The 13,605-nt window shown below is 39.0% G+C and overlaps 1 protein-coding gene across 6 annotated transcripts in view; it reads right to left on the reverse strand.

Annotated features, from left to right (window-relative positions):
* The window catches only part of WIPF3 (WAS/WASL interacting protein family member 3), a 100,313-nt gene that overhangs the window by 60,725 nt on the left and 25,983 nt on the right, over positions 1–13,605 (reverse strand). For 4 of the 6 annotated variants that reach the window (XM_073238657.1, XM_073238656.1, XM_073238660.1 and 1 more), the window contains exon 2: positions 7,731–7,892. In XM_073238657.1, coding sequence (XP_073094758.1) covers positions 7,731–7,835 — 105 coding nt within the window. In that variant the 5' untranslated portion in view covers positions 7,836–7,892. Of the gene's footprint in view, positions 1–7,730; positions 7,893–11,009; positions 11,113–13,605 lie in introns of all 6 variants that reach the window. The other 2 variants (XM_073238658.1, XM_073238659.1) reach the window with 1 other exon arrangement.

Consider the following 13,605-nt stretch of genomic DNA (forward strand, 5'->3'; position numbering starts at 1 on the left):
CTTATTCCACCTATATCCACATTTAGAAGCAATGAACACAATAGTTAGACTCTCAGAGAGCCTGGGGAGGAATACAGCCTCCTCCACTTACTGGCTGTGTGACACTGGGCATCTTAGTAATCCCTCTGTGCCTCAGTTTTCTCATCTGTAAAACGATACTATCAGTGCTCACTGCATTGGATTGCTGTAAATATGAATTTAATAATCCACCTTAAGTGCTTAGCATAGTGGCTGGTACACATAGCTATTCAGTAGGTGCCTACTATTTTTACTGTACATTATCATTATATGATTCAACTCAACCAGATAGTAAATGATCGTTCATTCCTTTTCTTTTTAAAAACTTTTTCCTAACTGTAAAAGTAACAATGCTCTGGGTAGACACTGAGAAAACACAGAATCATACGAAAAAGGAAACAGAAATCACCTATCTGGCCCCCCAGATAATGGGTGATGTTGTGTGTTATACATATAACAGTGATGTTATAGAGTCTATCTGAGAATACATGCCCCAAAACAGTTTTGTTTTGTTCTGTATAGCTGGGACCACACTACCTATGTGCAGCCCGTTTCTTCTACTTCATGCCCCCTGTCTTTTCATTACTGGCTGCAGCCCCCCACTGACTTGGTGCTCAAGAATACCAGCAAGCCTCCCACCTTGTTTGCAACTTTCTCCACCCAGTCAGGGCTGAATATCTAGTTGTCAGCAACAACCTGACATTGGCAGGTTTTTTTTTTTTTCCTTTTATGGCAAGAGGGGAAAGAGCAGTTTGGGAGAAGCTCCAAATATCCCAGGCTCTGAACCATGGTGGCCCTGCTAAGTACACCAGTGTATATATGGAAAGACAACCCTGGACTTGGGGTGATGGTTCACTGGCAGTTTTCTAGAAATTCTTAGTTACACTGTTATTTAAAAGATTTCATAGGCCAGGAGCCAGCAGATTCCAGTGGGTGTTGGCTTAGTAATTGTAACAGAGATGGCTGAGGCTTTCGAGGGTTACCCTTTGGCCTCGTACCCCATGGCACCTTCCTGCCATATCCCTTGGCCCAGACACTTCATGTGAGTGGCTTATGTGCCTGGGCTCTTGTGAAATTTGATAAAGGCCTTTAACAAGCACTCCACAGGCTTTTCTTGCCAAGCCCTAGGTTGATTAGTGCATAATAGCTGCCTCTTGCACACCCTGCAAGCCTTTCCCTTTTGTTCCTGCCACCCCTCCCACCTCACAGCTGTGAAAAAAGAAGCACATTTAAATACCCAGAATGGCCCTTTGGAAGCATGAGTGGCAGGTCCTGCCACACCTCTCTCTCTTACAGACCAAGTAAATCTGCTGCGAAGACTGGCTAGTTTTTTTCCCTGGAGCAGTGTTACTGCTCGTGGGTGCAACACAGCAAAAGAGAGATGGAGAATCAAGTTTTTATAATTAACTTTAAGACAAAGGTGTAGTTTTGCAAACTGGTAAGCAGAGACCAAATGTCAATATTCTAATACCATGGCCCAATGCAAAAGCCTTTTACTGGTTCCAGTAGCCACTGTCAACCCTGGGTAAATGTCTTCAATCCTTCATCAGAGACACTAATGAAAGCACAAGTGGCAGGAGAATCTGAGTTACAGTGTTTAAGATTTTTTAAAAGCCTTTCATTATTCCAATGGACCAGTAAACATGCAAATTACCTGTTCCAGAATATAGAGTAATATGCAATTCTATTAAGCCCCCTTCCACCTACTGCCCCAACCCCTGTATTTTTTTTTTAACTACAGCAAACCCAAAACTTTGAAAAGGCTTTCATGGGACTTCAGATACCACTTCATTTTCCACATTTTCTTGCAAAGATTGACATGTTTTTCTGTACCACGTGAGCTCCTGCATCCTAGAGACTGTGGGAAAAGCTCCCAATGTAAGCTACAGCTGTTATTTCCTAACACTAGAAACTACCTCTCCCATGAATCATGCAATCCTTAGACTACAAGGAGGAAAACAATCTGAGTTTCTTGAATGCACACAAAGTGTTAGGAGGGAACAGAATTGTGAGGGGCCACAATATGCTTCTCATTGCCTTCAACATTTATGAAATGTTAGCCCCAGAACAGGCAGGCAGAAATATGTAGCACCCTGGTTGGTGCCTTCGTACCCAGAGTTTTGCTTTTTGTGGTAAATAAATGATTATTTAGCCACTTCCCCTTTTGTTTTTAAACAAAAAGATACAGCCTCCACAAGAAGTGTTTCTGCCTTAGGATGGTTAGGTTTGAATAGCAACATTAAAAAATAAAGCTATGAAAATTTACAAATCTACTTTTTGAACAGACATACATGCTGTGGCCATGAACCAACCTATTGTTAGGCTTTGCCTGGGCAACCCAACTCCAAAGAATTTATCAGCTGGTCAGAGAAACATATAATTTCTTCTTCTTGTGTAGATAGAGTTATGTGGTTGTGGCAAGAAAACAGAAATCAAAGGCCTCAAGGAGTTTATTATCTCATCTTGAATACTACCAAGGAGTCAAAGTAGATTTGAAAACAAAAGATCAGTAAAATTCTACTGCATTTCAAAAATCAGATCCATTGTGCTTTCTTTAGATTTCTTAAAAAATAAATCACATCCTGTAACCAAAGCAACGATAATGATTAAATTATAAATGGACCACACAGGTGCACCACGCAGACTGTTTTGATATTGTTACTGGATTTTAGAGGGATGAGATAAAGGAGTAGAGCTTGAAAGTCAGGAAAGATGGAGCAAGAAAAGAAGGGAAACAAGATGGTGCGGGCTACCTAGCTTTTAATTAAAGCCTGCGGCCAAACTTTAGCAAGCCACACGCACCCTTCTCTCAGTTCTACTCCCAAGTTCTTGGAAAAGGACAAGTGCACATCAGAAAAGACGAGGAGATGAGGATGGAAGGGGCAGGAAGGGTAGAGGTGAGAGGAGGTAGAAGAAACCAAAAAACTTTTAGCCTTGGTAATCCCCAGATTTTCCAGTGCTAAGGTGGAGCCTGACAGAATGCTTTTCATTAAAGACAAACAGACACAAAATGCTCTCTCGTTGCAAAGGTTACCTATAATAAAATCTGCCGTGCTGATCCATGAGCACAGAAGTTTAAAAGTCCTGAATATTGGTTATGAAGAGGTTTAACTCCATTTCTTAATCCTATTTACACAGATATTCAGTTCATGCATGTACGCATTCATTTATTCAATGAGCAGAGTGCCTATTATAAGCCAGGCACTAGGGACAGAAAAGACCACAAAACATAAAATGTGGACCCCAGTCAAATAAATATAAAATTAAGAACTGATAATTGCCGTGAAGGAGGGGTTTAAAGTATGTTATAAAAGCCAGCAAGTGGTGTGAGGAAATGGTGCTCCAGGGAAGTGACATCTGAGCTGAGATGAGCAGAAAGAGCTCTCCAGGCAGGAGGAACAGCTATGCTCAAGCCCTAAAGTGGGAGACACGGGAGGAGGGCAGAGCATGAGGTCTGAGAGGCAGGCACAGGCCAGCTCATGCAGGTGGGGTGGGCTGTAGTGAGCAGGAGGATGGGAAGTCCTTGAAAAGTGATGCGTGAGAGAGCCATGATCTGACACAAGTATACCAAGATCACTGGCTGCTGGTAACAAAGGAATGCTGCATGAAGCAGGCTGTCTTTCAGGACAGGTGTTGGCAAACGTTTTCTATAAAAGGCTAGGCAGTAAATATTCTAGGCACTGTGGACCAAGAGGCAATCATGGATGCTATGTAATTACTATAAAAGAAAAAAGAAAGTAAATTTCCATTAAGTTTTTATTGATGAAATTTAAAATAATAATGATAATAATAATTAAGTATAATTTTAAATTACAGGGTGGCTAGTGAGAAAAATGGAATTCTTTTTTGGGGGGAATAACAATTGTTTAATTGGTATTCTGCCACTGTAGCATAAAAGCAGCCACAGACATTATCATGGTGGTGGTCCAATAAAACTTTATTTATGGACTGAAATTTGAATTTCATATAGTTTTCATGTGTCAAGAAATATTAGAAATATTATTTTTCTTTTGATTTTTTTTTAACCATTTGAAAATGTAAAAATCATTCTTAACTCATGGGCTATACAAAAACTGGACTGTGAGCTCTGCTCCAGTTTGCCAGCCTCTGTTCTAGAAGGTCCCACGTTCTGGAGACATTTAATTGCTTGTTCCGAGTATATTTATTTTTGGTGGGTTACCATAGGTTGATGATATATATTTCCTGTTGCATCATAACAAACAGCGTATGATATAAAGCTACTCCACTACAGAAGAGGCTAAATTTACCATTTTAATGTGTGCCATTTTAAAGGTATATCTTCCCCTTTGTAATTAGAAGTAATGTGTGGGTGATACTTGGGATTGTGACTATCCTGTTCCCCTAAAAACTTTCACTAAAAGGTGTTAGCTTTCATGGACGATCCTCACTGAAGTTATTCATTACACAGGCAGTTACAGAATTTTGATAGGATTTTTATTGGCTGCCTGGTTTATCATTTTGTGGATTACACAATCACTCATACTAAATTTTAGATTAATCTCCTCATATTAAAATTTTAGATTGTTTCTTTTCATTTTTGGTTGCTACTGCAAGTAATGCTTTCACTAATATCCTACAGCTAAATATTTCTGTACATCTACGACTAGTTACTTAAAGAAAATTACTTGAAAGGAAACTGGACCACAGAGTATAACCACTTTTTAAAGGGTTTTAATCTATATTAACAAATTTTTTGGGAATTAACAAGTGTTTTGGGAATTATACCAATTTTTGCTCCCATTAAGAGTTATAAGTGCAACATTTAAAAAAAGTATTATCTCCAAAATGGCAAATCAAAATGGTTTCTCATTATTTTAATTTGTGTTTATTCAATTGTAGTGAGGTTAAAACATTTGTATGTCTTCCACGTGGTTATATCCTGTGCCCATATTTCTATTTATCCTTCCCATATTGATCTGTAAGGTTCTCCATACCCTAAGGACATTTATTATTTGCTTTTAATATGCATTATAAATATTTCCCCCAGATTAGAGAAACGTATGTTTTTGTTTTTGTTTTTGAGAGGGCATCTCTCATATTTATTGATCAAATGGTTGTTAACAACAATAAAATTCAGTATAGGGGGGTCAATGCTCAATGTACAATCATTAATCCATCTCAAGCCTAATTCTCGTCAGTCTCCAATCTTCTGAAGAATAACAAACAAGTTCTTACATGGTGAACGAATTCTTACAAAGTGAATAAATTCTTACATGGTGAACAGTACAAGGGCATTCATCACAGAAACTTTCGGTTTTGATCATGCATTATGAACTATAAACAATCAGGTCAAATATGAATATTTGTTTGATTTTTATACTTGATTTATATGTGGATCCCACATTTCTCCCTTTATTATTATTATTATTTTTATTTTTAATAAAATGCTGAAGTGGTAGGTAGATGCAAGATAAAGGTAGAAAACATAGTTTAGTGCTGTAAGAGGGCAAATGTAGATGATCAGGTCTGTGCTTATAGACTAAGTATTACTCCAAGCTAGACAAGGGCAGCAAAACATCCACGGATGCAGAAGATTAGAGAAACATATGTTTTAAGAAATGTTAAAATTTACATAGATTTTATTTTCCTCCTAAATAGATTTATTCCTCCCTGAGACAGATGACAAGAAAAAAAAAAGTAGGAATGGGGGAGAAGAATTAAAATAATCAACCAAATGTAGAATTATTTTTATTATGAGCTTAAGCACCTTTAAAGAAAAAGAATTCCCTAATGATTTTTAAAATTTATTATCAGCATTCAAAATTCTCTTCTGATATTTGTTATTTATTACATATACTGCATACTGATTTTTATTATGCTCAAGATGTGCAGTGTTTCCCAGCCATCATTCCACATCTACTTTCCATAGTCGGCACAGTTACAAATTTAATTTTTAATTAACTCTGTGGCATAACGCAATTTTTAATTAACAGCACAACATAATACATTTCATCTAGTTCTCATAAACTATTTAAGATCTAATTTTTCACTAGAATAAATAGCATTGCTTTGCCCATCTTTGTATAAATTCTCTGTGATTCCTTCAAATTCTTAAATCAGTATCAAAAAGTAAAACTACTTGATTACCAGGGGGAAAAGAATTATGCATTCATGTTTATTATTTTCTGCTAGAAAATAATGAACACACTCCAGAAAGACTCATTCAACATTTGTTGGGTCCCTTGTATTTATGTGTCACCAGTAATGTTTAAAAGGGCTTATTTCCCCAAATCCCTAACAATATGTGTTTTGATAAGTTTATTTATTCTGGCTGACTTTATGGATGTATCGTGGTGTTTCAAGTTAGTATAAGTTGCACTTCTTTAGGGCTAGCAAGTCTGCGTAAGATCCGGATGATAGTTTCATTATGTTTCCTTCACTTATAAACTGTTCATCTCCTTTATCCCTTACAGGGTCAAATTCATCACTGGAACTTCAACACATATTCCTATTCTTTCTCTACATTGGCTTGAGAGCTTCAAGATGTAATTCACATTATGGGCTTTCTTTCCACTCTCTTCAAGGCAAGGGCCAAGTTTCAGTCAGGTCTGGATCCCCTGCATTGCAGATATGATCAGCATGCAAAGTGGGCGTCCTACAGGGTGACATCCCAGGCATGCTCTGACTCTCATATTCCTCGACTCTGAGGAGAGGCATGTACCTTGGGGGAAGATGACAAATGAGACTCTATTCCTGACTTCTGCTGACTTGGCTCCCAGCATCCTTGGGCAGCCCTGCCTCTGTGCGCTGCATTGCCATGGCAGCTGTACCTTCACCTTCCAAGGAGTTGAGGTTCCATGCTACGCCTGGCTCTCTGGAGAATGAGGGCGTGAGAAGTGCTCCGGGTTTTTGCCAGAGGAAATGTTCCCCGTAAGCACTGAGCACTAGCATTCTTCTAAAATGGGGGGATGATTTGGCCCCCTCCCCCTGGGGACATTTGGCAGTGTCTGAGGACATTTTTGATGGTCGCAATTGGAGGTGCTACTGACATCTAGTGGGTAGAGGCCAGGAAGCTGCAACAATGCCCAGCATAGCTCTCTATGATAACATTATCTAGCTCCAAATATCAATGATGCCTCTGTTTTTAAAAGAAGCAACTGCCCTCTCTGCTTCTCCTTCAAACCCAAGCCAAACTATTAAACCCAGAGAGAGTATCTGCCAACGCAAACTGAATTCAATCTTGTGTAGATAGGACAATTTCATTTAGAGATTTAAATTTCATTGTGGCATTTCGTATGACACTTCTCTTACTTGGGCCCAGAACCAGGCGGCTGAAGCCCTAGCTGTCCTTATCATCGTCCTAATGACACACTGGAACTTGACTTTGCAGCAAGCCTCATTGGCTGTACAATTCTGCACAGCTGCTCATCTGAGGTTCCCAGTGAGACACAAGAGCCGATCAGGGAGACTTGGAAGGCTGTATGGAGTAGCAGGAATTAGAAGAGAAAGTATGTAGACATTTACAGATGACACTGGGGCAGAGGGATGGAGCTGTTGAGGAATGGGGAGAGAAGTACCTAGCCAGGCTGGTTTGGAATCAGACCCTGGAGCTGCCAGAGCCAGCTACCTAAGATGCTACCTGTCACAGGGAACCTAGGAGGTGACTGGTTCTGAACATTTAAAACCTTCTGCTCCAGTATACTCACGCAGCTTATGCTCGACGGAAAATAAGACTGAAAAACAGGTCTTACCGGGGGTGCTGGTGGTGGTGGAGGGGGAGGAGCCCCAACTGGTGGGGCAGGTGGAGGCAAAGGAGGAGGTGGTGGTGGTGGTGGTGGTGGTGGTGGCACTGGCATATGTCACAGCGTTGGTGTCTCTTGCTTATGAATGGTCCCAAGAGGATGGTTTCTATTCTGAAAAGGAGAAAAGAGATAGTTTTAAGTGTGGATGTTCTTATTCATGCACAGGTAATACATGCCATGCAGACATATGCATATTACAGTTTAATTCTTTCACTTGTTCATTCACTCATTCATTCCTTCAATAAAAACTGAGTGCCCACTGTGAGGCAGGCAGGTGTCAAGTGCTGGAGACTAAAAGAAGTAGCCAGTTTTCAGAGAGAATTAGGTGATAAAACTGATAAAATTTAGCTATTTATGTCTCAAATAGAATATAGAAATATATAAATAGCAACACTTCATTTGAAAATGACTTTTCCAAATAAGTGAATTTTACCTCCTTAGCATTAAGTTTTTAGTTTTACCATTTCTGATGCAACTTAAAAATATTCTGTATGAACCCCCATTTTCCTAAGCAGAGCAAATGGAATGAAATTTAACCTTTTCTGGATGTTGTAGGCTCAGTGTTACTCATGATGCCAGCTTTAAGCAAGGCTTACAAAAGGGCATTAATCATTTTCCTGCTTCCTTCTCTACTGCCAGCTCTTCCTTTTCTTGCTGTTCCTGTATTATTGTTTCTAAACATGGGGCATGGCACTTCTCTTCTGCAAAGACTTTATATCTGGTATTTGCTACACAGAGGACTTTTGGCACGATTCTGCAAATATGGTTATGTTTCAAATGGTGTTATAGGATGTCTGATCTCCCAATAAATGTGGTATTTCTCTGTGTATGTATGCCTTAGAATCCATATCAAGACATGTAGAGGCTTAAAACCTGTACTAAAGAAAAAGTTTACAAGAACAAGGAAAACCTGTATGAAAATCTAAAAACAATCTCAGCAGAAACAGAAATGAACATCAGGCAGGACTGATTTTGTATTCCTTCTGTCTCTTTTAGCTTTTTATATAGTGGCTACTCCATGACAGGTTAATCAAATTAATTTCTGCAACAATCCTCTAAGGTCAGTAGTTTATTCCCAGTTTTATAGGTTAAAAAAAAATGACATTCAGAGACATTAACTAGTTCGCCCGAAGTCACACTCAGCTGGTAACTAGTAGACCTGGGACTGGAATCCAGGTTTATCAGGTTCTAAAGTCCAGCTTCTTTTCAATGTGATTTTTAAAATTGTAAAATGCATAACATAAAAGTCATCATCTGAACAATTAAAGTGTACAATTCAAATGTATTAAGTACATTCACAGTGTGCAATCATCACCACTATCCACTTCCAGAATTTTTCATCACCCCAATCAGAAATTCTGTACCCATTAGACAAATAACTTCTCATTCCTCCTTCCTCAGCCCCTGGTAACTTCTATTCTACTTTATATCACTGTGAATTTGTTTATTCTAGGTACCTTAAACAAGTAGAACCATACAATATTTGTCCTTTTTCATCTAGCTTATTTCACTTAATATAATGCCCTCAAGGCCTGCTCATATTCTAGCATGCCTCAGGGCTTCATTCCTTAATTGTACCTATACACCACATTTTGCTTATTCATTCATCTGCTGTTGGGTACTTGGGTTGCTTCCACGAGTTGGTTGCGTGAGTATTACTGTGAATGCTGGGGTACAAATACCTTTCAGAACTCTGCTTTCAATTCTTTTAGGCATATTCCTAGGAGTGGAATTGCTATATTATATGGTACTACTCTGTTTTCAGCAGGCTTGAGAATCCCCTAAAATTGTATACATTTTTAAAATGGTATAAGATATATGTGTAAGTTCAACTTTTGTGGAAAGAGTACATGATAGTTTTTGTAAGAATTCCAAAGAGGTGTATGAGCTGATCATTGTCAGAGATCACAATTTTCTTATAAAATAAAGTATTCCCCTAATAATAAAGCCTGATAATAACTGTCATTGCCTCTTTTCTGGAGAGTAAAACAAGAACCGAAAGACTGAAAAAAACTAATACTCATCAGATTCCACAGAATAAAACTATAGTAATATTGGGCAGAGAGCCCAGAAGATAGCAGATAATTCTTCCAGGTAGCATCAATATGATTTTACTATATAATCTAATACACACAATAATGTAGGAGAAAAAAATGCCTGCATTTTACTGACTGATGCTGAAGCAAGTTGGATGGGAGCCTACAATTTAGTTGGAACAAATATAAATGATCAGTTACTTGTACAATGGACCCTTGAACAATGTGAAGGTTAGAGGTGCTGACCCCCACATAGTTGAAAATCTGTGTATAATTTTTGATTCCCCAAAATTTAACTCCTAATAGTCTACTGTTGACTGGAAGCCTTACCAGTAATACAGTCGATTAACACATATTTTGTATGTATCATACACTATACAATAATCTAGAGAAAAGAAAATGTTTCAAATTGCCATAAATCTCCAAAAAATTTTCCAATATACCTATTGAAAAATATCTGTGTATAAGTGGACCTGTGCAGCTCAAATCATGTTGTTCAAGGATAAACTGTGTTTTAGGACTTTCTTTTACAGAAGGCACTGGGTATATTCTTTATATGATCCTTAATTTAGAAGTAAAATGATTTCAGTTAAAAATTTACAGTAGGGATTAATGGGTTGAACAAGAGAAAATATAGAGGTCTTATATATATGAGGATTTCATCTTTTATCCAAGATAGATGAGAGGAGACAGACCTGTTTCCCTTTATGAAGAACTGGAAAGGGATTAGAAGAGTAACTTAAAATACTTGAATGTTGTTTCCCTAATGGTTTGGCATTTACCTAAGGAAAAACGGCCATAGCAAGTAACCTCAAGAGAATTTTGGCAGAGCTGTTCATGTAGCCCCTGGGCGCACAGGTAGATTATATTTCCCAGCCTCCTTTGCAGCTGGATGTGATCATCTGACTGAGCTCTGGCCAATAGGAGGAAGGCAGAAATGATGTGCTCCCCCTGTAGGCTGGGCCATATAGATCTTCTACCACAACTTTTCTCTCTTGTCCATCTAGCAGCTGGGAGCATAGGTCCTATGTGTGGGCAGAGCCACAAGACATAAGGAGTCTGGGTCCCTGACTCACTTTTTTAAAGCCATCTGCTAACACCTGATTAGACTTTATATATATGAATAATAGACATTTCCTTTTAAATCATGGAGTTTGTACTTAATTTGTTGTAGTCACTATTTTTAACCTACCTTATATAGGAACTAGATAGAATATAGATGATTCTCATTATTTGCAGTAGTTATGTTGCCATGAACTTTTATAACTGAGTAAGCAAACACTGAACCACTGTTCCTAGGAGAAACACAGGGAGAGGTTTCTGTGAACATCTGGTCACAAAATTTTTGTCAACTCATTAATATATAATCTTGTTTCATATGTATTTCTGCTTAAAGACACCTTATTTAATGTACATTGTTGCTACATTAACATTGAACTCATGTCAACAGCACTATCACCTGTGCCTGAATGAAGCTTCTCTAACACACACATTTTCTCCAAAAGGCACATCACAGCCTTCCTGCACTCAAGAACACTATACAGTACTTCAGCATTACACTTGGGCTGCTGTTTGAAACATCACCAACAATAAGCAAAAAGTGTGAAAAACGTGACATTAAATAGCATGTAAAAAAGACACTTGTGTATAGTGTGAACAAGAAGGCAGGGTGCTGCTGTGTTCAACCTCAGCTGGGAACACATGCACAAGGCAACTCATGTCCCTCCCCACTCTGTACATGTCTGCACCTGGCGAGGAAAGTGCCTGTGAGCATTGACTTTGGGGTTACAAATAGAATTTAGCAAGAAAGTGATTAGCAAACTATGGAATCCATGAGGAATGAGGATTGACTGTGTAACTTTTTGAGCCCCTCTATGTGCTCAGCCCTGTGTTAGGAACTTGCAATACACTGTTTTATTTAATCCTCTCAACAACCCTGTGTAGACAGTGACATTTCCCTGGGATGGCAAACCACATTTCATCGCAGGGAGGGTACATAGTTTCCACTAAATTTCAGAAAGAGTCCCAGCGCTCAGTTAAAACACTGGCCTTTCTGATCCCTAACTTCATTTCTTTGTTTTACTAACATGGTGTAAGTCAGGTCATATGACTTCTCTGCTTCCACTTTGCAAAGATTTTTAAAATATTTCTGAGACTGTCAAGTGAAAGGGACTTCATCTAGGTAAGTATAATTCTTCCACTTGCTCCTCCCTAACCTGACCATTCTTGCTCTCTATCTAGTTTTATCCTTATAAACCAGACAATGATTAGATGCCACTGGGCTTCTGTCTTGCTGAAGCCACAGGAATGATTTTCAAGCCTTAGGATTAAAAGATATTTTTATATGCAGTACTTGATGGCTGTGAAGGCTCTTTCTTGACAGATATAATAATTAAACAATTATCTAGAGAAGTATTTGTTAAAATCTGACAGTTAAGAATGCAGAGCACCAGGAAGTCACAGCCTGTACCCATGAGCTCTTTGATGCTTTGTGCTCTTCAGACACATTTAAAAATGCTATTTTGCCCTGTAATGTAATAAAAAAAATGCTTAGCATAAAAAAAGCCAGATTCTCAAAGGCTTTTTATATTTTCCTCCCAACTCATGAAATAACTGAAAAACAGCGTTGAGATGCAAGTTAGGTATTCAAGCACCATGAGAGGATGGTGAGGGGAGCAGAGCTAACCTTGCTTCCATGTGAGACTGGAATACAGGGGACAGTGCTAGTCTTAGAGTCAGATAGACCCGGGTCTACTTCTGCCTCTGCTTTTTCCCAGCTGTGTGGACTTGGTCAAGTCACTTAGCCTCCGTGGGCATCATTTTCTTTATTTGTAAAATCACTATGATGCTTAGTTCTTTGTTATCAGGATTAAAACGAAACTATATGAAGAATATAATACGTCATGACATACAGCAGACATTTAATTGGAAACTATATCGTCATCACATCACCACTACCTCCAACACCACAAATAACTATAATAAGAGGAGGAGTAGGACAAATACCCCATGAGAGGTGTGGAGTGCTAAGGAACGTCATTATGATTAAACATGAAGTGGGGAGAAGGAACAGTAAGTGTTTGGTAGAAACTACTGTATTCTTTAACAGGCACAAAGGTGGATCTAGGAGTCTACTCCAGTTAGAAGGAGTAGCATATAAGCAGAGCTGCAGAGGTGGCAGAGTGCAAGCAGTCTGAGAGGCTCTGCATTTGTGGTAGAGAAAAGGAAAAGGCTAGAATCACAGAGGGGCTTTAATGACGCTACCCTATTCTGCAAGTGTCTCCTTCCTTGGGTAGGGATGGCCATCTATCTTGTGACCATCCACCATCTTTTGAATACTTTTTCTATGTTTGTGGAATTTCTCACACAGCCAGAAACCAGGAACTCATTTCCCAGCATCCTTTGAAGGTCGGGAGCTGACTTGTGACCACTGACTCAAGGCAAGGAAACAGCGGATGCACGGGGTCCTGGCTACCAGGAGTGCTGGCCTGGGTCTGGGGCGAGAGACCCCTCTCAGCTCTGGCTGACTGATATGCAGTGGGAATGCAAGCCCAGTATTGGCCAGATGCTCCCATTTTTTCCCCAAAGGCTCCAAGACCTGATTTTTTTTTTTGAGAGGGCATCTCTCATATTTATTGATCAAATGGTTGTTAACAACAATAAAATTCTGTATAGGGGGGTCAATGCTCAATGCACAGTCATTAATCCATCTCAAGCCTAGTTCTCTTCAGTCTCCAATCTTCTGAAGCATAACAAGCAAGTTCTTACATGGTGAACGAATACTTACA

This window comes from Manis javanica, chromosome 6, assembly GCF_040802235.1.
Source record: "Manis javanica isolate MJ-LG chromosome 6, MJ_LKY, whole genome shotgun sequence".
NCBI classification, from domain to species: domain Eukaryota; kingdom Metazoa; phylum Chordata; class Mammalia; order Pholidota; family Manidae; genus Manis; species Manis javanica.